Source organism: Homalodisca vitripennis, chromosome 4 (assembly GCF_021130785.1).
Source record: "Homalodisca vitripennis isolate AUS2020 chromosome 4, UT_GWSS_2.1, whole genome shotgun sequence".
In the NCBI taxonomy this organism is placed as follows: Eukaryota; Metazoa; Arthropoda; class Insecta; order Hemiptera; family Cicadellidae; genus Homalodisca; species Homalodisca vitripennis.
Window position 1 is genome coordinate 200392665 of NC_060210.1, and position 22776 is coordinate 200415440.

General features: G+C 39.8%; 1 protein-coding gene across 4 annotated transcripts in view; it reads right to left on the reverse strand.

Moving 5' to 3' along the window:
- The window catches only part of LOC124360889 (growth factor receptor-bound protein 14-like), a 426402-nt gene that overhangs the window by 217157 nt on the left and 186469 nt on the right, over positions 1-22776 (reverse strand). For all 4 annotated transcript variants that reach the window (XM_046814869.1, XM_046814872.1, XM_046814871.1 and 1 more), the window contains exon 3: positions 9249-9408. In XM_046814869.1, the coding sequence (XP_046670825.1) occupies positions 9249-9408 (160 nt within the window). The remainder of the gene's footprint in view (positions 1-9248; positions 9409-22776) is intronic.

Genomic DNA, 22776 nt, shown 5'->3' on the forward strand with positions numbered 1-22776 from the left:
GTTACCTTAGGCTGGCACCAGTATGTGACCTTTCGAGATGACCTTTAATACCGTTGACTGAAGGCGCGCTTTCCCTGGAAAGGGAGACTCATTAAACGGTCCATAGGGACCTGTCAAAGTATGTCTGTAAGTTCACTAGGTAAAAGTTACAATTAATTAATAAAAGCCAAGTATACAATTACAAGTCAATCTATATTTATAAAAATATTCAACGCAGGTACGATCTCAAGTGAAAAAGGTTTTATACCAAAACAAAAGTAAATTAATGAACCTGAACAAATATGGTCCTATGTAACCATGTCAGATCATGTTTTACGTAAATATAATCGGTTAAAGGTAAGATTTTAGGTATAAAGTAAATACTGTACCTATAATGATATAGTTCAAGATATAATCATAAGCTCATAAAGTGCCTAATAAAAAAGTTATAGTTTTATGATAATATAAGAAACACAGAGTTTCTTGACGCTGTTAGTAATAAATACATTGGTCTTGCTGGTAACTATGATAACAACTACAAAATAGCTGATTAAATAAATTTGCAAACAACCAGAGTACGGTATCGTACTGCAGTAATCTTATTTATCATAATGTATATATTAGCATATATTAGTCGACATTCCAGTCCTAAATAAATACAGCCTACAAAGGATAATGCAAGTTAAATGAAAGGATAATCCTTGAGAAGACCTTTCGATTCTCGGAAACAAAGCCTCTGGCAATTAGTTGATTGGTTGTAAGCGGCGCGGCTATTATCTCCTCCTCGATTGGTTCCAACTACAACTTTTTCTGTTCAATGTTCAACACTAGCTCTCGTTTCACTTGTCAGAAACAAAGCCTCTGGCAATTAGTTGATTGGTTGTAAGCGGCGCGGCTATTATCTCCTCCTCGATTGGTTCCAACAACAACTTTTTCTGTTCAATGTTCAACACTGGCTCTCGTTTCACTTGTCAGAAACAAAGCCTCTGACAATTAGTTGATTGGTTGTAAGCGGCGCGGCTATTATCTCCTCCTCGATTGGTTCCAACTACAACTTTTTCTGTTCAATGTTCAACACTGGCTCTCGTTTCACTTGTCAGAAACAAAGCCTCTGACAATTAGTTGATTGGTTGTAAGCGGCGCGGCTATTATCTCCTCCTTGATTGGTTCCAACTACAACTTTTTCCGTTCAATGTTCAACACTGGCTCTCATTTCACTTGTCAGAAAAAAAGCCTCTGACAATTAGTTGATTGGTTGTAAGCGGCGCGGCTATTATCTCCTCCTCGATTGGTTCCAACTACAACTTTTTCTGTTCAATGTTCAACACTGGCTCTCGTTTCACTTGTCAGAAACAAAGCCTCTGGCAATTAGTTGATTGGTTGTAAGCGGCGCGGCTATTATCTCCTCCTCGATTGGTTCCAACAACAACTTTTTCTGTTCAATGTTCAACACTGGCTCTCGTTTCACTTGTCAGAAACAAAGCCTCTGACAATTAGTTGATTGGTTGTAAGCGGCGCGGCTATTATCTCCTCCTCGATTGGTTCCAACTACAACTTTTTCTGTTCAATGTTCAACACTAGCTCTCGTTTCACTTGTCAGAAACAAAGCCTCTGGCAATTAGTTGATTGGTTGTAAGCGGCGCGGCTATTATCTCCTCCTCGATTGGTTCCAACAACAACTTTTTCTGTTCAATGTTCAACACTGGCTCTCGTTTCACTTGTCAGAAACAAAGCCTCTGACAATTAGTTGATTGGTTGTAAGCGGCGCGGCTATTATCTCCTCCTCGATTGGTTCCAACTACAACTTTTTCTGTTCAATGTTCAACACTGGCTCTCGTTTCACTTGTCAGAAACAAAGCCTCTGACAATTAGTTGATTGGTTGTAAGCGGCGCGGCTATTATCTCCTCCTTGATTGGTTCCAACTACAACTTTTTCTGTTCAATGTTCAACACTGGCTCTCATTTCACTTGTCAGAAAAAAAGCCTCTGACAATTAGTTGATTGGTTGTAAGCGGCGCGGCTATTATCTCCTCCTCGATTGGTTCCAACTACAACTTTTTCTGTTCAATGTTCAACACTGGCTCTCGTTTCACTTGTCAGAAACAAAGCCTCTGGCAATTAGTTGATTGGTTGTAAGCGGCGCGCGGCTATTATCTCCTCCTCGATTGTATCCAACTACAACTTTTTCTGTTCAATGTTCAACACTGGCTCTCGTTTCACTTGTCAGAAACAAAGCCTCTGACAATTAGTTGATTGGTTGTAAGCGGCGCGGCTATTATCTCCTCCTTGATTGGTTCCAACTACAACTTTTTCTGTTCAATGTTCAACACTGGCTCTCATTTCACTTGTCAGAAAAAAAGCCTCTGACAATTAGTTGATTGGTTGTAAGCGGCGCGGCTATTATCTCCTCCTCGATTGGTTCCAACTACAACTTTTTCTGTTCAATGTTCAATACTGGCTTTTTTTAAAATAATTCTCCATTGTATTCACCTTAGTATCACACACTCTAATTAAGCACATTATCGTTTTCGAAATACAATCAAATTATTTTTAGATGTTAAAAAGGATCTTTAATTAATTAATTCTTCCATTAAGAACAACAATATGCAACTTTTAATAAGACTATTTTTAATTACTATTATGTAACTTTCGAAATAAATATCCCCACAAATATCACTTCTGACTAGTTTATACCTTCCATTTGAACCTACACTGGGTACAGCCAAAACCGATGTGTCACTTAAATGTGAGCAACTTTATGTCCAGGAGCAGCACATCAATAACAGCAATTATCGATATATTGGGGTGCTGGAGTAGATCCGTATGTCTACTGTATTGAGGGGGATGACTATTGTAGTTGGTGGGCCCCTATGTTTTAAAGGCAAGTGCTAGCCTAGGCATGGGATGTGCCACACCTGTCTGATAGGATGTGCCACACTTGTCTGATAGGAATGTGCCACACCTGTCTGATAGGATGTGCCACACCTGTCTGATAGGATGTGCCACACCTGTCTGATAGAATGTGCCACACCTGTCTGATAGGATGTGCCACACCTGTCTGCTTCTTGAGGCTAGTACAGAGCCGGCTTCCCTTCCTTCCAAGGAAACAACACTGAGATTAATGCCCAAAATCCTTCCCCATGGATCTCGACAGGAGGCGGCCCCTACCCCAAACTTTACTCATTCGGAATATCCTGTCACTCCGGAGGCAGCACAAAGTTGCTTGTTGGTGCAAGTGAAAATTTCAGTTTTGTGTTCTAAGAGAACAAAAAAACCTCCAAAAAAAACAAGCCTTCGGTGCGTGCCATAGGGTAGCCAAACATTGGTTATTTATTTAAAATTAACTTGATTCAATATTAGTTAAATATTAAGTTCTTACACAGTATGTATTCTCAGATCCCTTAAGAAAATAAGAAGAAGCCCGATGAAGAATGTCAGAGATACATAGATATCGTAGCGCTATGTTATCTATGTGATCACGTGACTCATATACACACACGTAATTTGAAGTTGACATATTAACTAATAACACAATTACCGCAGAAGCAACGCCAGTTCAATACAGGAGTGAATGAAACGGGACGATATCATATCAGTTTTAATACAATACAATACAATACATATTTCAATAAATACAGGGCGGGGGTTAAGCAAATACATCCGGACAGCAGACGGTCTGACCCAGTTTATAACTTTTTAGGTCAACCCCTTCCCTCCCCCCCTCCCCCGATGGGTATGGTAGTCTGCACTATTGGAACTTTAAAGTCTGATTTCATCTGTCCCGTATCACGCATTCATCCATTGTAATCAATAGTCTGGTCCGGTGAATTATTAATTAGTATTTGTTGCTGTGACAAAGCGACTAAACAACTTAATTTGTTTTAATGGGTGGAGTAACAACAGTGACGTGGACTGTGCTGAATCAACACAAAATGTGTATTATATTTTAAGCTCTGACAATTCATCATTTAAGCGTATAGTGTGCAGAACTATACTGGCGACGTCTGTTTCACTTGATAGGTGCGAGAGTGCTACGATCCGCTCTGACTGCGAGAACGTTCACACACACACACACACACACACACACACACACACACACACGCACGCACACACACACACACACACACACACACGCGCGCGCGCGCGCGTAGATTCATTCTTAAACGGCCCTCGAGCTGTGCGGCTGGGTCAACACATATAAAACTTTGCTAACGCTCAGCCTAAGTTTGTTGGAAAGTGTGAACTTTTGTTTCCCTTTGATAATTATCCACCCAACAACGAAAGTCCATCCTTAAAAAGCCGCCGATATCAAATTAGAGCAGTCTGTTAGAAAACTTCATTTCTCTTCAAAGCTTAGTCCGACAGGTTTTTTTCCCGCGATTGAATATTGCTATGGAAAAATTTTGTAACTTGCGAAAATGTTCAATCAAAGTAAGAATTAATTTCATGCTATCTACAATTGGTTCTTTACAAAAGATTGACTGACCTTCGCCGTAACGTAAGGGCAAGAAAGCGACTCTCTAATCGATAGGTCACGGGTTCTATTCCCGGGGAAGTCTATAGAAATCTGTTAGTAGATTTGGACCATTTTTCCGTCGTGTGCTCCATTGAAATGACATTTGCGTAGAAATTATGTTAAAAATGATTAATTGGGGATCAATTACTGCACAAATCATAGGTAACAAAATCTGAAGGATATTCAGGAAACTATTAACGAGGTGCTGACGCCACGACTCCGGCCAGACTAAACACAGAGACAGCTCGATGAGGTGAGACTCGTACAAGATAAAAGCGCATATGTCGAGCGCCAAATGGCAACCGGGGGAGCCGCAGCGAGCGATCTTAACCCCCCGCCGCATAACTTGGCACGTGCTGCAAGGCCCATTGTCGTCTACCGCTCTTTACAGTTCTTTGTGCCGAGTAAATTGGCGTGAAGTCGACCCAACAACAAATTACCGCTCTTCATTCTTCGGCCCTTTCTTGTGCGAGATTAGACTGTGTTTGTCCAAGACGCTTAGGGAATCTGATGTGGAGTTTTATATTTATTTCTTGGCCTACTAGCTAACTAACTACATTTGTATAATTTATTTCGTTTACATTTCTTGAATAAATCGAGGTGAGTCCCTATTGAGTAGTTTGCGCCACAGGAGAGTAATTAGGTACAGGACACAACTTCGTATGACTCTTAAAACATTGCTCCGTTAGTTGCCCAATAAGATAAAAATAACGGGAAAAGTATGAAAAATATATTATTGTTATGTAAAATTTTGAGAAAATTATGCATATTGAAGGAAACAGGATTTTTCCGGACATATGACATCGCTGAGTGCAACAAAGAATTAGTAACACTACGTTTCGAGACCTGCAATCTGATCTCTTCTTCAGGTAAATAACTATCCTAACACATAATTACAAACTAGGTTAAAACAAACAAATCATACCAGAGCGTTGCGACCACCTTGTTGTGTGTCAACTTCACTAACTCTAAAACACGCACTTAATAAAAAACTATACACAACACTGATTATTAAAATTGAACTACAGAATACATTTATTAAGTACATTTGCACACAGCAGATAAGAAGACACGAAGATTAGCCTATGGCCACGGTAGGTTATGGGTAAGTATGCGTTAGGTTAGTTATTTACCTGAATAAGTGTTCAGATTGCAGATTTCGAAACGTAATGTTACTGATGTTTTTTGTATCACTGAATGATGGCAAATGTCCGGAAAATCCTGTTTCCTTCACAATCCTTCTATCGTCAAAAATAAACTCAAAACAAAGAATTATGTATTACCATTACTATTAGTATTATTGTTACTAATAATTATTCAAGAATTTAAAAAAAATATTTATAGCATTAAATTAATTACTATTTTTAAACTTCTGTAGCCTCTATTTATTAAGTTAAATAGAGGTTCACAAGTCTCTGATGATCTGCTAACGACCATTAATTTGCATGCAATGAGGGCGAGCAGGGAACCCCGCAAGTTTCTCGTATATTAGCAGGCGTTGCGCCGAAAGTAGGATGCCGCGCATAGCTTAGCCGGTACGAGTGGCAGTCGATATTCAATATTATTGATATCGATGTCAGATCTGGAATCGTTTTATAAAGGGGTTTTGTTTCAATGATTACTCAATAGATTAAGGCTTGAGAAATTTGTAATAGTTACTTCATTTTCAAGATGGAGAAGAACTTCGATTTGATCAATAATAATTTTGAAGACTTTAAAAAAAGATTATTTTGGTAAGAGTTTCAGTAATATTTATTTTATATAAATAATGTGTAAATAAACGAAGGGAGTTAAGTTAATACTACAAGCCATAACAATTATGTTACACATATCCCAATTTTGAAACTGCACATAAAATATGGCATTTTTTATATCGATAATCGGTAGTCAGTTACGATACTCTCGATGTCGGTGTTATCGACAATCGGCCGAGGCGAGGTAAAAGTGCAGGGGTGGGATCGCTTGGCGCCATTAATATTGCATGGCCGGAAACGGAAACCGGTCAATTATCGAGACAATGCTTCCATCACTTCGATTTCGCCTGCCTTTGCCGCCATTGGAAATTGGGAATGGCAGACAGGACGGAATCGATGGTTTATTCATGATATCGATACTGAGAAATTGACGCGGTCTGTTCAGTTTTGTTCATAGCTCAGAATTATAGTTCTAGTCGCACTATCTATACAGTTAGTCATTGCAAATACTCTTGTTATATGTTTTATACAAATCCTGCACTAAAACATATACACCATATTAACACGATAACAAGAACAAAAGACCAATACAATATACAATTTGTAATATATTTTAGTGTATATTATTGGCAAATCTCTGAGCCGATTTTATTAACGTTTGTCAGTGTCCAAAAACTTCTTCCGTTTCCAAAAAAGTCACGAGGTTGAGGCTGCTTGCAAAAGTTCAATAGTAGCTCATTTCATACACGACCATACATCATTTTACATCCCTCGGCAGACGATACAGAATTGTGGCGCCCTACTGAGTCATAGGCTTCAATAAAGTTTGTTCTCGGGATACTATTTTTTATGTTGTTCTAGATTATTTTTGATTGATCTTCAAATCTTTAATGCAACTGAACGACCTAAATAAGGCTACAATCGTGTCTTTTGATCTGTTTCCAGTGTACCTCGGGTTAGTACAGGAACCAAAGGTTCAAATCTTCTATTGAGTCTGATTCGAGAATGGATTCAAATGATTTCGGAGAATGAAATAATAACCTGGTGTCGGAGAGGAAATTAATTGGCGAGCAATGAATGCAACTGGGCATGTTAGACTGGATGAGGGAGTGTTAAACTGTAGCTTATTTAAATTAATAATTGACCTTTGCTGTACAATTCATTGTAATTGTCTGACAGCAATAAATTATATTATTAGTCTTAGTCTTGCTCTATATTTTCCAACCGTTCTTGCTCAACTTGCTTCATGGACAGAGCCGACGATCGTTCTGTATCTAACTCCCTCCTAGTATTTCTGTTTCACCCCTTCTAGCGCGCTAGAACACTCCTCCTACTTTCTCTGTCTAGTATCTACCACTCACGTGCTATTTCAGTGAGTTTTCTATCGAGCAAGAACGGAACCATCAGATCTCAATACGCAAATTCCGAAAGATTTAGAGGAACACAGATCTCATTCCGCTTATGGCTTTAATGCTTCTTAAAGGTTTGTGAAGAAGCGAAACCCTTTAATAAACCGCCAAGAGTCGATTGGGTAGAGGATATTAAGCCGATGCCTGCGATAGCAATAGAGTCGATCAAAATGTCCCAGCCTCCAGCCCAGAAGTATATTAAAGGTCCTAAGCGGCTCAGCGCGCCAAGGACGGGGGAAAGCTGGAGGCCAATCTTTCCATCACATAAATTACCTTTCCTCAATCATCCACTTTCGCGTTCTGCTCCCACCCCCCTACCACCTGACGTTACAAACCTGGGTTCGAACATACGAGAATACACGATACACTAGCATGACACAACTTACGTAACCGTTATCAAATCATTTGTTTTTTATTTTGAGTAAATGTTTTTGAAAATCTTAGGCGTAATGCGACAACATATAAATAATGCACGCAAATCCATAATGGTAAAGAATAGGCAATAACATTTCCTAGGGCATCATATAGTTAACATTTTAGGCTGTTCAATGTGGTACAGACTCGACTACAAACACGGATATCTTTTTGAGTCAATTCAGGTCTCTTAAAATTCTCCCGAAATCCTTGTATTCTGATTTTATTACAAGACAAGGTTTCCACGCGCTCGACCTTGGCTAGGCGTAGTGGGGTCCGCGGTCATGGTCGCCTCCAAATTGATGAAACCTCGGAAATAGGTGTTAAACAGCTCTTGCGGTGTCTTTTAGGCTCCCTTATCTAGACATTAGAAGCGCACATTCACTATAAAAATTCAGAAACCCTGTTTCAGTCATCCGAAGATTTTAGCTCATTACGTGTTCAAGTTGTCGTGCGAACACAACCAGGCGGAGAGGCTTCGTCTACGGTTAGCAATAAAATTGAGGGATAAACCTTCATCACTGCATATTTTACTAAAGATGACTTGTGTACCCTCATATACTGGATGGATTTGCAAAGGAAAATCATTTGCATACAGAATGATAACGTTGCAGAAAAATACTTTCCGGAGGACTAAAAAGAAGTATAAATACTTTTCAGTAGTCGTACTTCATAAAATGTAGCTCAAGGTCTACAACGGTTCATTTCAGACTCAAAAATCGTAAAAGTATAGCGTTCAAAATTTCCTTCCAACAAATAAATCTCAGCTCCTTGTGATTAATTGTGTACAATCAAAGTACCAATAGAACATCAAGGTTCATGTCACGATTTTAATTTAAGTGGGTTCAACAAAATGGGAACATCTCAAATTAAACGTTCCATAGTTCAAAATAAAACAAGCCCGCTAGATTTAACCTTGACCTGACCAAATGTATTATCAGGTCGTTATCGCTAAACTGAGGTTAAGGTCAGTGATACGCTAAACTACTCTCGACGACCTCGATTAGCTGATAAGAGAACCTCTGATAGCAGACTAGTTTGCCAAGGTATCTAGAATGAGATTTCTTAAGATAGTTCTTAGTACAAGCATAGTGAAGAAATAAAAAGACCTTTTTAGAGAGGACCTTATGGAACTTCTAAGGTTTCTACATAGATCCCAGTAAAATATGTGGCTGTAAAGAATGTTATTTTTGATTGTCGTGACTGAAATTGTTATGTCGTCTTTCATGAACTCACCAAGTCCAGCATCGATCCAGTGTTCGACGACAGTCCAGTTCACATCTTTGGCAACTCTGTTCTTGACGGCGAGCAGGGCACACAGGTCACTGCAGCAGAGGTTCCTTTCTGCCAGGACGGTCTGGTAGCTGTCGTCATCGTTGAAGAACACCAACATTTCCTGAAACAAACACCTAACTTAATAAATCAATGTAGCGGAGTATCTAAGGCCTAATAGAGCGTAGCGAAATAGAGCTATGAACAGACCGAGGAAGTATTTCCCTTAGGAACAAACCTATACGCAAATTTTAAAGATTCTCAGGCATTCCTATGAAGAGTACAGACTGGCAGACAGAAGGGTGGACTGCATTTTCAACTTATAACCACACAATCAATCTTCCTTGCACCAACAAAAACACAGTTTCAAGTCCCTAGGACCTATCTATCGAGAGTTATCGGCCTGACGGAAGGAAGACAAGATCTCAAGAGGATCCTGAAGGGTCTTAAATCAATTCGACTAACTCAGTAAACACAATAGTGCATGTGCTTTTCGTTAAAGTCTTCTTCGTTAGAGGACAAACTATAGAATTGCATGATCAGTTTCGGTAAGGGCACGATTTTCGTTATATAGAATATACAAAAATATACATGTTCCATTGGAACGTTTAAGATCCCGGTCGTTCGAAATTTGCAGGCTTTCACTTGTAATCTATCGTGACAAAATATGTCACGATATATATACAATCATAATCAAATACATATATCACATTACTTTTGTGAATTTTTACTAGCAAGTGACGTTTCTTACGATCTCAGTGCAAGAATGAAAGACGCAAATAAAATACCTCTGATGGAAGGAAGGACGTCACTACTATACTTAGGAATCCAGCCAACACAACTGGAGTCAAGAGGATTTCACCATATATTTGTCAAGTTGAACTCAGTTTGTTCCCAAACGGTCATCTAAATCACTCAGTTCTTGTTTAGTCAAAGTACGAGTATAATGAAACCGCGAATGACAATAGAGATGAACAAGAGACAAATTGGGCCATTGAGATTTCGTCAGGTCTCAAATAGCCATCACGAAAACACTTATTCCAAGAGGATAGCTCCGTAGATTTTAAAAGAACACACTAGCAGAAACAGCCGTCCTCAACATTCGAGTGGCATACTCCCAGCACATGTTCAGACTCAGTTTACATATATCCCTTCCTGCTACAAAAACATCCTACATAATGTCACACACCTGCTACAAATTAGAAGCAATGAAAAATGGGAACTAATTAAATATGTCAGGACGATCTAAATAAAGACTCGCGTGGCCTTGTACTCTGGTACTTACAAAGTAAGGCACCACACCGTCGAAGCCCGGGTTCCACATCGCTGCATATTTCCAAGTTCGCGTTCACTGAACTACTGAACCTGCGGCTCGGCGGCTCGCACCTCAGTGACGTCAGCTCGGCGTCACTGCCGCGGTCGCGACCACGACTGCCTCAACTGCCGCGGCACTGATAACAGCTGCGGCACTGATAACGGCGTCAGATGGCACAGCCCCTCGTGACACCGACAGACGTACGATCACCGATAAAGTGGGTTTACGACGTACGTTTGATCAGGCGTGACTGCACGTGGCGGCAGATCAGGTGCTCCTATTGTATGGACTGCAATTGCTCCATTTACGACCTCCCGTACGTTTGCGATCGCGACACCTCGTGCCTATACGATACGGTTCGTCGTGACAGGGTCAGGACTCCAAATTTGGGTACATTGGGCCCCAGTTATGTTGAACGTATTCATTCTTCAACCGTTTAACAATAAATCCGTACCGTACTGTATATTTTAAAAAATTGGAAAAACTGTATAAAAATCACCCAGCCCAATTTTGATATTGATCATAACAAGATATACTAAGGAAAATCAGATTGATTACTACAAAGATTTTTTTGCCCTTATTGGTAGACTTTTAGGGATTTATTTTTTTATGTGAATCGGATGGTAGTTTGTAAAATTTAAATATTTCATTTTGTTTAATACATTTCAATTAAATTTAATTTCTGCATCAAAATTTACAAATATTCTACACAACGGCTGATTCAAACCTTGTTACTTACGGTATTTGTACGTTTAAAGTTATTTTCGGGCTATATTATTTGTTGGTTTGGTTTCGTTTATTAGTTTCAGTGGGTTTTCTAAGAATTCTGGGAACCAGAAAATTAAATCATTTACACTGAGTTTCCTCTTTTTTCTTATTTCAACCTACTTCCAAGTGTATTGAAGCCGACCATTTTCGCTACAGTACAATACACCCGTAGACTTGTAGCTAACGATATCACTATTACATGATATGGTTGTTACATCCTTGAGACATCACAGTAAACTTATGGAATTCATCGATTCACACCGAATAAAAACACGTTATATGGATGTGAAATACTCGCTGCCGAACAGCAATATTATAAGGTAAGCGTACTCGTTTCCAAAATATTTTAACATAATTTCACCTATAGGCCTACACAACCATAATAAAACTATATAGATAAAGCCCATCAATCACAAAAGTAGAACAGGTCAAAAATCTCCTATTTGAGAATGGAAATTCTCTTCAAACTTCAATACAAAACCTGTTTCGTGCGCAAAAGGGCAAAACCTTTTTCAATTCAACACGTTGTTCGCCGAAACTAACCCTAATGAGGAACGAAACAATGAAAAAAAAATGGAATCAGAGATCGAGGAAGAGCGCGAATACCCCATAATACAAGACCGCTGAAAAAGAGCGGACCATTGTTCAGTTCAGACCAATGATGTGGGTGGCGAACTGGGGGGGGGGGGAGGGGGTATTAAACATCACTACAATAGAGGATGAATGAATAGCGCGGCCAAGTAGTAGTCTACTGTAGTAAAGCCAGCCATTCATGCTGCAGGCTATACGTGCGATAGCTGTTGCCTCCCATTCATGTCTCGAGTGTCAGACGCCTCCACCACTCCACACTCGTTATCTCGAGCTCTTCTCTCCTTATCTTATCTTATCGGCTGCGATAACTGTGCGCCGGGATCTCCGCCTCGGCATTATCCCGGTAAACAATTTTACTACCTTTTAGGTTGCGGTGATATGATAATCAAACAACTTTCAATTTGTTTCAGATAAATATGTTTTAATACAATCCAAGGACTAAATCTTTCGTTCGATAAATGTTTTATCAATTTTTACACTTTACTCGACAGTATATTTTATGTGTAAAAGGATAGAAACGATACAAGTTCACTGGGGAATTTTAAAATTGTACACGATTTCAGAGTTGGCACGAAAAAAAATTAACTGTAAATTTGTGTACCACGATTAACTGCGTTTTCCCAATGGATTTTTCAACGTAAATATTGAGTAGACTACCAATAAAATAACAATATTTATAACACAGTTTTACATATTCTAACCTACATTTGACAAACCAACAAAATGTGAACTTCTGTTTATCACAAGAAATGACAATTAGCAATACTACTGTGCTAGAAAAAGTATGCATTCTTATTTGATATCTACTGTTCATATATGATAATTACGTTGTAAATACATGTTATAGTATATAAACGTGCCTGTGTGTATTTACGATATACAGAGTGTTCCAGAAAGAGGTTTTGAAACGCTTGATTTTATATAAATTGCTCATTTATGCACCGAACCTTTTCAAAATCTACACAATCCATTAAATAGGGTTTAGAAATATTCTGTGAAAATTTCAGCTTTCTAACAATTGTTAAAACAAAATGGTGGCATTTTCTTACTTACTTACCCGGTACTTATAAATAGTAAAATATTCAATCTTCTCCAACTAAACAGAAATATATCGGTGGTAAAAATGTTTTGCAAAGTTAGATGCTATAAAGCATTTTTTATGACTGTTATCACTAAATTACAATAGTTTCAAATTCAGTATTTTACAATTGGAAATTATTAATACATGTGACTTATCCACTGTCAGAAACATACGACAGACAGGTTTACAATAGGTCAGACTGTACACACACACACACACGCACGCACACGCTCAGGGACAATAGCCGCCAAAGGCGCCGGCGTGTGCTAGGTGTCTAGAGCAGCGGCTAATCACAAGCTAATGTTATGTATAAAGGCCTACCTGTGTTTACCCCACTAATTAAACCCTACCCGGCAGTCACCCCTTCAGCACGTCCCCTGAGCGGGGTGGAGGGGGGGAGGCTTGTTGCGCTCCCGCCACTCTTTTCTTACGCGTTTAACCCTCGCTGTTTTCTTTACACAGAGGATTTAACTGTTAACTAACAAGGAAAAGCGCAGCGGATCCGCAACATCTGTACACCAGCCGTGTCCCTGGAGGTTTCACACTTCCACTTCACAGATATACTTTACGACTCTGGTATCAAAACTTCTCGCTGCCTTGGGAACAGCCAGAAAATGTATTCCTTCTTCTTCTTAAAAGCTAATATCGCGGTTACAGCCTCATGAAAAAATGACACCATCTGAGAAACATGAAATGATCAACTCTCGGTGCATCGTGGGACTGTTGTAGACGTAGTCACGTGGGACTGTTGTAGACGTAGTCACGTGGGACTGTTGTAGACGTAGTCACGTGGGACTGTTGTAGACGTAGTCACGTGGGACTGTTGTAGACGTAGTCACGTGGGACTGTTGTAGACGTAGTCACGTGGGACTGTTGTAGACGTAGTCACGTGGGACTGTTGTAGACGTAGTCACGTGGGACTGTTGTAGACGTAGTCACGTGGGACTGTTGTAGACGTAGTCACGAACAGAAGCACGACCGCTGTTACGTCACCAGACACGTGACTGTGGTTACGTGGGACTGTTATAGACGTAGTCACGTGGGACTGTTGTAGACGTAGTCACGAACAGAAGCACGCGCTGTTACGTCACCAGACACGTGACTGTGGTTACGTGGGACTGTTATAGACGTAGTCACGTGGGACTGTTGTAGACGTAGTCACGAACAGAAGCACGACCGCTGTTACGTCACCAGACACGTGACTGTGGTTACGTGGGACTGTTATAGACGTAGTCACGTGGGACTGTTGTAGACGTAGTCACGTGGGACTGTTGTAGACGTAGTCACGTGGGACTGTTGTAGACGTAGTCACGAACAGACGCACCTGCACGTGACTGTGGTTACGTGGGACTGTTATAGACGTGTGGTCACGTGGGACTGTTGTAGAGTCGTAGTCACGAACAGACGCACCGCCGCTGTTACGTCACCAGACACGTGACTGTGGTTACGTGGGACTGTTGTAGACGTAGTCACGTGGGACTGTTGTAGACGTAGTCACGAACAGAAGCACGACTGTTACGTCACCAGACACGTGACTGTGGACGTGGGACTGTTATAGACGTAGTCACGTGGGACTGTTGTAGACGTAGTCACGTGGGACTGACGTGTAGACTGTCACGTACAGACACACGACCGCTGTTACGTCACCAGACACGTGACTGTGGTTACGTGGGACTGTTATAGACGTAGTCACGTGGGACTGTTGTAGACGTAGTCACGAACAGAAGCACGACCGCTGTTACGTCACCAGACACGTGACTGTGGTTACGTGGGACTGTTATAGACGTAGTCACGTGGGACTGTTGTAGACGTAGTCACGAACAGAAGCACCATCGCTGTTACGTCACCAGACACGTGACTGTGGTTACGTGGGACTGTTATAGACGTAGTCACGTGGGACTGTTGTAGACGTAGTCACGAACAGAAGCACCATCGCTGTTACGTCACCAGACATGTGAATGTTGTCACTAGGGACTGTTATAGACGTAGTCACGTGGGACTGTTGTAGACGTAGTCACGAACAGAAGCACCATCGCTGTTACGTCACCAGACATGTGAATGTTGTCACGAGGGACTGTTATAGACGTAGTCACGTGGGACTGTTGTAGACGTAGTCACGAACAGAAGCACCGCCGCTGTTACGTCACTAGGCATGTGAATGTTGTCACTAGGGACTGTTATAGACGTAGTCACGTGGGACTGGTGTAGACGTAGTCACGAACAGAAGCACCATCGCTGTTACGTTACCAGACATGTCAATGTTGTCACGAGGGACTGTTATAGACGTAGTCACGTGGGACTGTTGTAGACGTAGTAACGAACAGAAGCACCATCGCTGTTACGTCACCACACATGTGAATGTTGTCACGAGGTACTGTTATAGACGTAGTCACGTGGGACTGTTGTAGTCGTAGTCACGAACAGACGCACCGCCGCTGTTACGTCACTAGGCATGTGCTGTGGTCACGTGGGACTGTTGTAGTCGTAGTCACGAACAGACGCACCGCCGCTGTTACGTCACTAGGCATGTGCTGTGGTCACGTGGGACTGTTGTAGTCGTAGTCACGAACAGACGCACCGCCGCTGTTACGTCACTAGGCATGTGCTGTGGTCACGTGGGACTGTTGAAGTCGTAGTCACGAACAAACGCACCGCAGCTGTTACGTCACTAGGCATGTGCTGTGGTCACGTGGGACTCTTGTAGTCGTAGTCACGAACAAACGCACCGCCGCTGTTACATCACTAGGCATGTGACTGCAGTCACGTGACCGTACGTCAGCTGTTTGGCGACAAGGTGGCATTTCTTTAACGCCTTTAAAACATGTTTATTTGGTTTAATTTATAATTATTCAGCAAATATCTCACAATTAATTATTTCAAGAATTCCGTGGCAATCTAAAAAAACCCTTCAACTTGAAGAAAATCCTTATTGACGTTTGAATTACCATACCTTACAATTTTGCATTTTTTGTCTCCCCATGTGTTGAAACCTGTGGCACTAATATTTCCACATTCTACACGTAAGCCTACCTCCAACAATACCGAGACTATCATACATACAACAGATATACATACTGGTTAGCCCACACTGAACCACTCAAACTTTTCTAAATATGTGTATGCACTCTAATGTTTGACAGCTCTGTGCGCGGGATACAGCCGCCGCATCCCGCACTGGTGGCTGGAGCATTAGTAGATAAGATAAGGACATTACCTGACCCCATTCTTGTAAAACAAGGTTAACTAAACTTCTACAGAATATAAATCGTCGTTAACGACTATCCCATGAAGCTTTCGGATATAATACTGTTCAAGTTTTTGTGTTGGCTAAGAGGTTAGAGCCAATTATTTTACTTTTAATATTTAGTAATCTCTTTTCCTTCCTTCGTTGATATAGGGAGAGTACAATAGTGCAACACGTGAATTAAACGTAGTAATTTCTGGTAATCGAAAAACATTGAGGTGGGCAACCTGCCCGCAGAAACCCACGGGAGTACGTATCTCAAGTACGCTGGAATGGTTACAGCGTAGAGCTTGTGAGTCCCTGTCACCTTAGTGGTCATTCAGACAGCGTTGATGATAACATGAATGGCATTAAGTGACAACTACATTCATGTGAGTTGCGGCGTTGTGATTTGACCACCACACTGGCCTTCCTACTGACAGTGTGTGCTGAAATACGTTGCAAGGTGTTAGTCAGATTTTTTATTTTTTGTGCTAAATATCACGTTACAAAAATCACGTGTAAAGCAGTAGCCTTTGTCCCGTTGCACAATGTTGTTCTTTCCGCTATAATAGAGACTATTACATAACTTGTTACGTAATAGTTAACAATGGCATCGCTGTGTGGCCCTCAGCGCTCCCTGTTCAGAGAATCTGTCGCGAGCACGCAACGCTTTACGGCAGGAACAGAGCAACCTGTCCTGCGTCAAACCTACGTATAAACTCAAACATGTATATGTGAGGGAGATGGGTTTAATAATGAAAGAAATTGATAATTATTACGTATATCTATTGTAAATTATTAACTTTCACGGATACTGACACCGAGGGTTACACATTCCATGTGTGGAAATATTAGGCTACTGGTTAAGACTTACGAGTTATTCACTAGTAACATTTGTTGGTAGTCACATTTTTTATAATACTGTACTTTGGTAGCGACATCCCTCCACATTTCTCGTATGATTTCATAACTTAGTTAGTAAGTTGTCAGAAATAATCATAATTGGGTGACAATTCAATTTACAGTTGCCAGTAAACAAGTTGGTGGGTTATGCAACTTGTTTCACGTTTTCCAAGAGGACAAATACTTGGGAGAAACAAAAAACGCTTTCCGCGAAGGGACATTGGCGAGGTATTGTGAGAGAAACGCTCGTTATCAGCTGAGATTGCCTCAGCGAAACGTGACCCGCATTCTTGGCAGATAAGATGGGCAGCGCCTGCGGTGACGACAGGCGAGATGACGCAGGGTGGCTATAGGAGGCTCTCACACGTACCGCCACGCGCAGCGCCGCAATGTCAGGATCGCTCCTCTCTCTCTATCTCACACACACAAACAAGTTCAAGTGGTTGTGTAATCGGAAAAAATCACTTGAGTCCCCAAGTACAGAGAACCCTCAGCAGGTCCTCGACTTGTATTCGTCATGGTCATGTATTACAATTTATCCGAAGATAATGGTATTTCACGATGACATCTGCAACAACAGATAGCACACTATTCCCACCACCAAAATACCCACCACACGTTATTTTTCTATTGCAACAATTCGGTTTGAATATTTTATTGATTTACTACTGACGACAACAGGATTAAACAAAATACAATGTCGTTACTAAACTACATCTGAATTGAAAGAAAACTATCAGCTTTCTAACTGTTAAAATTTATACTAGCTGGTATCAAAGATTTGAGTTTGAGGAGTCAAATTCATCGTCTCATTGGGGAAAAGAGATGTGGATCGACCATACTCCTTTGTGAATATTATATTATATATTAAAGTTACAACAATTATAAGAAATTTGAATTTCACCGAATTATGAAATGGATGAAACACAGTATTTATCAGGGGATTTCAAAATTTGGATGATTTGGGAATGGGGTGACATTGCGGACCCCCTGAATACACTGGTTGTACTGGTACTGTGTTGGGTTCCTTGTCAAGGACTTTGAATACTACTACGTCTCATTAAATGTCTTTGGCGTTCTTCAAGGTTTACTTTTAGGTCCGATGCCAATTATCGGTTCCTGTTTGTCTCAAGTTTATAAAAAAACTCTAGTATACGATTTTAATATATAAAATAACATTAATAAAGTTTTAAGCATAAATTATACACACAGTAAACAACAACTTTATTCACAATTAACACTACATTATCAATAATTTATTGCAGGTATTAAGATCTTCATAAATGTCCCCTATATTCTAATAAATAACGTTGAAACCAACGCCATTACCTGCACTTCTTACACACTACAGTACAAGTACAACCACATCTTAACCATGGTAAACTTTACGTTACAGTTTTTTTTAAAGAGTCTTAAATATATATTAATACAAAATAAATTACACTCTTTACAAAAAGATCTGATACAAACATAAATATAATACAGTGAAGCAAAATATAGTGGAATTTCCAGAAATTTAACGATTATCAACTTAACTTTACAAGGACTTACTTAGAAATTAACGATTTTTAAAACTACGCATTATACTTATCTTAAATTTGTACGTCGGAATTTTAGATCTGTATGTGTACAAATGATTATAGATATTTTTTGCACACCTTACAAAATGTCAATGCCTGCCCCTTTGCCATGTTACTTACATACGCTCGTATTACTATTCTCTCTCGTCGAGATTCGGGGGATAGATTTCATTATATTTCCAACAAGTCAAGTGTTACAATCGTCGAATTATAATTAACTTCAAACATTTATAGTTTACAAAACTATAGAGATACAACTGAGTCTTTGTTGTTCGTTATTAACGATGGACGATTCGGGAGGATAGTAGACGATATTTGCCATCGTTATATGTTACAACACTAAGTTCGAGGAAAAAATTCGTTCTTTTTCAGGTGTTAAAAACGCTGATATATTGAACATATAGAAAAACTATGCCACGTCATTTTATACTGTTTGTAACATATGACGATGTACAAACTGTCATAATAAACATCTTGGTCTCGAAAATCATCCGTGATAATCGTCAAACTTCACTCGGTTTTATTGAAAACAAAATAAAAAAGTCATGTGGGTTCTTAGTAGATATAAATTTTATTAACCACCAATATTTTATTAAAGTGATTATTGTAATTTTTATAAATTTGTTTTATTTTAATTCAACTTTACTACCAGCATATTCATAGCTTTTTTTAAATCAAACCTTTCAAGTATCAACTTATTAACCTTCTTGGGATCACAATTTTCTGTTCAGTAACCAATTCATTTCGCACCAGACGTATAATCGATAGTCGCAGTACAAGACTTGACAATGTGCTGAAGATCGAAGACAGAGCCTAGGTAGTAGTTATCTTTCTCTATCTTCCTAGAGCGTATGACTGTGCGAGTGCAAGAGCTTGTTGAAAGTGTGAATTATTTCAGAGGAGTGCTTGTCAGCCATGTTAACACAAACAATTACAGGGTCCATAGTATTTTGTGTATTTTAACTTTATTTTTTGTAACTCTACTGAATTCCTCGAGTAGAAAATTCCTCAAATCGTGAGAAGAATCCAGTATGTTATTAAATTTCTGAAGTGGAAAATGTATACTGGAGAAACAACAAATTTAGAAAGTATCACTAAAGTCAATTGGACAGTTCAGAGATAGAGATATGTAAAATATCTCTTTTACTCTTCCTTCTAGGAAGATGGTCGATGTTTGTGCCTAACAATGAGCTGTACTGCTACTTGCCAGGAGATGTGCCTAACAATGAGCTGTACTGCTACTTGCCAGGAGATGTGCCTAACAATGAGCTGTACTGCTACTTGCCAGGAGATGTGCCTAACAATGAGCTGTACTGCTACTTGCCAGGAGATGTGCCTAACAATGAGCTGTACTGCTACTTGCCAGGAGATGTGCCTAACAATGAGCTGTACTGCTACTTGCCAGGAGATGTGCCTAACAATGAGCTGTACTGCTACTTGCCAGGAGATGTGCCTAACAATGAGCTGTACTGCTACTTGCCAGGAGATGTGCCTAACAATGAGCTGTACTGCTACTTGCCAGGAGATGTGCCTAACAATGAGCTGTACTGCTACTTGCCAGGAGATGTGCCTAACAATGAGCTGTACTGCTACTTGCCAGGAGATGTGCCTAACAATGAGCTGTACTGCTACTTGCCATGAGTGTGCCTCCCCTAGCACGACCCGAGTACGTGTAGTAACCGCACTGGCTGTCACACGACACGCCTACTTGCACACATCACATTATCTTTCAGTTGTCACCTGTGAAATATCGTTTAGTTTTGTCACCTTAAGCGTGATTATAAATATTTCGCAATTTCGCTGTAAAACACCTGCCCTTCCGGTGTTTTAAGTTTTAAAGTAGTGTTAAGCCTTTAACACCTGGAAAAAGTAACGGCAACCTGTAAAAGAAAATTATTTTACCTGCTTCTTAAGAAAATTATTTTACTTGTACATTATTTTAAGACTAAATTTAATTTTGAGCTATCAAGCAGTGTATTTTTTACTCGATGTAAATAACATTTTGAGTTCTCAGTTCTGATTTCCTTATTTTATTTTATTTTATTTCCTTATAATACAAGACGGCTCCCGGGTCTGTTATAGTAGGACAGCTTCTCCCTGCTAACACCCTATTTCTAGATAGTGATGTTTTACAATGGTATACAACAATATCCAAGTATTTAACAATTTCGAGGTATTCCACAATATCCAGTTATTCAACAATGTCCAGGTATTCAACAATATCCAAGTATTTAACAATATCGAGGTATTCCACAATATCCAGGTATTCAACAACAGGTATTCAACAATAACCAGGTATTCAACAATATTCAAGTATTTAACAATATCGAGGTATTCCACAATATCCACGTATTCCGCAATATTCAGGTATTTCGACAATATCCAGGTATTCGACAATATCCAGGTATTCCACAATATCCAGTTATTCAACAATATCTAGGTATTCAACAATATCCAAGTATTTAACAATATCGAGGTATTCCACAATATCCAGGTATTCCGCAATATTAAGGTATTTGACAATATCCAGGTATTCGACAATATCCAGGTATTCCACAATATCCAGTTATTCAACAATATCCAGGTATTCAACAATATTCAAGTATTTAACAATATCTAGGTATTCCACAATATCCAAGTATGAACAATATCTAGGTATTCAACAATATCCAAGTATTTAACAATATCTAGGTATTCAACAATATCCAAGTATTCGACAATATCCAGGTATTCAACAATATCCAAGTATTTAACAATATCTAGGTATTCAACAATATCCAGGGAATAAAAAATATCTAGGTACTCGAACAATATCCAGCCGGTAACGAATGTCTAATCAGTCGAACTACAACATGATTCACAACCCTTAGTAATACTATCGCGAGTAGTAATCATTATTCAGGCCTGTATTAAAAATCAATACACTTGTATCAATAAATAAATCATTTCTGAATATTGTCCATCATAAATTGACTTGACCTACATTAACCTGTAGCATAGGATCAACGTAGACAGTGATTTCCCCGCAAAACAATAACAATACATCCTACGTAACAACACGGACCGGCATGAACCCTTACTAGCAAGTAGAGGCGTACATACTTATTTATACAATCATATAAACTGTATACTATACTGTACCCCTGGCCCAGTACACGGTGCAGCTGTGTATTGTAGCGGTATCACACAGCATGAACCCTTACTAGCAAGTAGAGGCGTACATACTTATTTATACAATCATATAAACTGTATACTATACTGTACCCCTGGCCCAGTACACGGTGCAGCTGTGTATTGTAGCGGTATCACACAGCATGAACCCTTACTAGCAAGTAGAGGCGTACATACTTATTTATACAATCATATAAACTGTATACTATACTGTACCCCTGGCCCAGTACAGGGTGCAGCTGTGTACTGTAGCGGTATCACACAGCATGAACCCTTACTAGCAAGTAGAGGCGTACATACTTATTTATACAATCATATAAACTGTATACTATACTGTACCCCTGGCCCAGTACACGTTGCAGCTGTGTATTGTAGCGGTATCACACAGCATGAACCCTTACTAGCAAGTAGAGGCGTACATACTTATTTATACAATCATATAAACTGTATACTATACTGTACCCCCGGCCCAGTACACGGTGCAGCTGTGTATTGTAGCGGTATCACACAGCATGAACCCTTACTAGCAAGTAGAGGCGTACATACTTATTTATACAATCATATAAACTGTATACTATACTGTACCCCCGGCCCAGTACACGGTGCAGCTGTGTACTGTAGCGGTATCACACAGCATGAACCCTTACTAGCAAGTAGAGGCGTACATACTTATTTATACAATCATATAAACTGTATACTATACTGTACCCCTGGCCCAGTACACGGTGCAGCTGTGTACTGTAGCGGTATCACACAGCATGAACCCTTACTAGCAAGTAGAGGCGTACATACTTATTTATACAATCATATAAACTGTATACTATACTGTACCCCTGGCCCAGTACACGGTGCAGCTG